This window comes from Solanum stenotomum, chromosome 8 (assembly GCF_019186545.1).
Source record: "Solanum stenotomum isolate F172 chromosome 8, ASM1918654v1, whole genome shotgun sequence".
In the NCBI taxonomy this organism is placed as follows: domain Eukaryota; kingdom Viridiplantae; phylum Streptophyta; class Magnoliopsida; order Solanales; family Solanaceae; genus Solanum; species Solanum stenotomum.
In genome coordinates, this window is record NC_064289.1 from 29,221,489 (window position 1) to 29,224,862 (window position 3,374).

The 3,374-nt window shown below is 39.2% G+C and overlaps 1 protein-coding gene across 1 annotated transcript; it reads right to left on the reverse strand.

Moving 5' to 3' along the window:
* Window positions 1-1,791: 1,791 nt before the first annotated feature.
* On the reverse strand, window positions 1,792-2,322 carry LOC125873689 (uncharacterized). Its single transcript, XM_049554564.1, has one exon. The coding sequence runs from the start codon at window positions 2,320-2,322 to the stop codon at window positions 1,792-1,794; it is 531 nt and encodes a 176-aa protein (XP_049410521.1).
* Between the last annotated feature and the right edge of the window lie 1,052 nt (window positions 2,323-3,374).

Here is a 3,374-nt window from a genome sequence, read left to right on the forward strand (position 1 = left end):
TGAGTTAGAGGTCTAGGCCAACTCTTGACCACATCTGTCTTCTTAGGATCTACCTCAATACCCTCGCTTTACATAATATGACCAAGGAAAGCTACGGACCTTAACCAAAATTCACACTTGCAAAACTTTGCAAAAAGTTGTTGGTCTTTAAGAACTTGCAACGCAATTCTGAATTGGTCCACATGTTCATTCTCACTCCTTGAATGGATCAAAATATCATCGATAAACACAATCACAAACATGTCTAGGTATTGCCTAAACACTCTATTCATCAAGTCCATAAATGTTGTCGGAGCATTGGTCAACCCAAACGACATTACCACAAACTCATAGTGACCATATCGGGTTCTAAAGGCCTTCTTGGTAATATCTTCCCCTCTCACCCTCAATTGGTGATAACCCGAACGAAGATCAATCTTAGAGAAATAACTAGCCCCTTGATGTTGGTCAAACAAATCATCAATTCTCAGAAGAGGATATTTATTATTGATGGTCACTTTATTCAATTGTCGATAGTCGATGCACATTCTAATAGACCCATCATTCTTTCTAACAAACAATACGGGAGCACCCCATGGAGAGATACTTTGTCGGATAAAACCCTTGTCTAGCAAATCCTTTAACTGATCCTTCAACTTTCTTAACTCCACCGGAACCATTCTATAAGGAGGAATAGAGGTAGGTTGCGTATCCGGTAAAAGGTTATTACCAAAGTCTATCTCCCGTTCGGGAGGAATACCAGGCAAATCATCAGGGAAAACTTCCGGAAATTCATTAACTACCGAAACCGAATCTAGAGAAGATGTTTCGGAAGCTACATCCCTTACCCTAACAAGATGGTAAATACACCCTTTGGAGATCATCTTCCTAGATTTAAGACAAGAGAAAATTTGACCTCTAGGCATAGAATTTCCACCCCTTCCATTCTAAGATAGGCTTATTTGGAAATTAGAATCTAACCACCCGAGTCCTACAACTGATAAAGGCATAGCATGCATGCAACCAGTCCATACCCAAAATCACATTAAAATATAGCATTTCTAACTCTACCAAATCCACCAAAGTAACTCTATGGGACAAAGAAACATGACAACTTCTATAAACCCTTCTAGCCAACATAGAATCACCAACCGGGGTAGAGACCCAAAAAGGTTCTACTAATACTTCAGGGAGTATATCAAATTTCATAGCAACAAAAGGTGTCATAAAGGACAAAGTGGTGTCGGGATCTAACAAGGCATACACATCAATAAGAAAGATTTTTAACATACCAGTCACCATAACCAAGGAGCTCTCTTAGTCATCTCAGGATCGAAGAGCATAAAAGAGGTTTTGCTTTGGAGCATTGGGGTTTGAACCGCTTGGAGGAGGTTTCTTGCCTTCTTTCCCCTTGGAATAAAGTATTGGAAAATTCCTCAATTGATGACCACCCTTACCACAACCAAAACAAACGTCGGTGCCGGCTAGGCACTTACCATTATGATTTTTCCAACATGTTGCACAATTTGGCCTATTCACATAATAGCCACCACTATTACCTCCTTGAGGTTTAGGGTTAGACACCCTATCCTCGTTGACCCTTAGGGAAGCATTTGAGGAACCTTGGTTGGAGAACCTTTGTTTGAACTTTGGTCTACCTTGTCCATCGAACCTAGCATTGCATAAATTCCCATCACCAGTTCTAGCTCTTTTCACCTCTCTATTCTTTTCCTTGAGTTTCTCTTCTTTCATTTGTTGGGAATTCACCATGAGACGTGAAATATCCATATTCTAGATAAGTATTTTCATACATCATTCTTTAACTACCATGTCAGACACTCCCATCAAAAATTTATTCATTTTGGCCCATGAATCCGCCACCATAGTTGGAGCATACTTTGATAATTGGGTGAAATTTACAGCATACTCTTTCACACTCATACGTCCTCGATGAAGGTTAATGGACTCTTGCATCTTTGCTTCCCTGAACTCTAGGGGGAAGAATCTATCAAGAACCGCCACTTCAAACGATTCCCATTCTACTGAGCCCGCTCCTACGGGTCTCTCACCCTTCCACTGATCATACCAAACTTGATCCACATCTTTTAGTTGGTAGGCATCTAACTCCGCTTTCTCCACCGAAGACACCCCCATAATAGCTAATACTTTATAAACCTCGTCGATAAAACTTTGAGGATCCTCTTCCACTTTGGAGCCACGAAATTTGGGAGGGTTCATTCTTGCAAAATCCCAAACCCTTGAGGCGAACGAATTCACATTAGGATTCGCATAAGTTACAACATCTATATTAGCCTGGGCCGTCACAGCTTGAGCTTGAGTCATCATAGCTTAGGCAAACATTTGAAAAGTTGACCTAACCTCCATATCCGACATAGCCGAAGGATTAATTGGAGCTTGATTAACTTGAGCAACTTCTTCATTCACATTGTCACCCTCCATTCTTCTCGCCTTTGCCCTTCGTGTATTCATATCCTGAAGACACAAGAGAATGATTAGGAAAGGGACTCTATAGAGTTAAGCTCTAAGGCATGACTTAAGACTAATGAGAGAAGTAAAATTTCCTAAACATCTTATAGCCTGTCATTCATAAGTGTGGTGCGCTTCACACTCATGAACAAGACTCTACTAGACGTGGCTTATGATACATCATCTTATAATCATTCTAAACCTTGTGCTCTGATTAACAAGTTTTTCAAGACCCATAGGTACCCCTTAGATGTAACAAGGCACATAGTACCTCGAAAGGGACCATGTAAGCCACTTAGCATATCATAACATAAGCAATAGAAGAATAAGAGGAAAATGCATTTCAAGTCCAAAATTTTCATAAAGGAAAGCGAAAGTCTAGACTTGTCTCAAAATAGCAATCTATTACAATACTTGAATCAAAATAGGGACACAACCCTTACAATATAGTCCATAAAGGAAATTACGAGAATAAAACTACTAAATGAAAACACCCATCCTCGGATAATGAGGACTCACCAATAAGCTAGGAGAAATAAGCAAATTCAAGCTTTAGCAACAATGAGGACCACCTTGAGAATCGGACCCCACACTTGGGGAAAAAATGTAGGAAAATATGGGTTTGTACGTAAATGCCCTATGTATGATAGCCATGCATAAAAACCTTGAAAATATGCAAAAAGGGACATTTTATTCGAATGTATGCAATTTACTAAGTTAAATCATCATTTTGAAGATAATGAAAAGCATAAGGAATAAGCATATTCATTACATAGATCATCATATCATAAGAGAAACAAACCATAAGTACCCTCAAAGCATACTTGTGCAATGCATGAATAATATCCCATAATCTTACCCATACTAAGTAAATCTCCTTGAGTAGCCATAGTTCATAATTCATATTA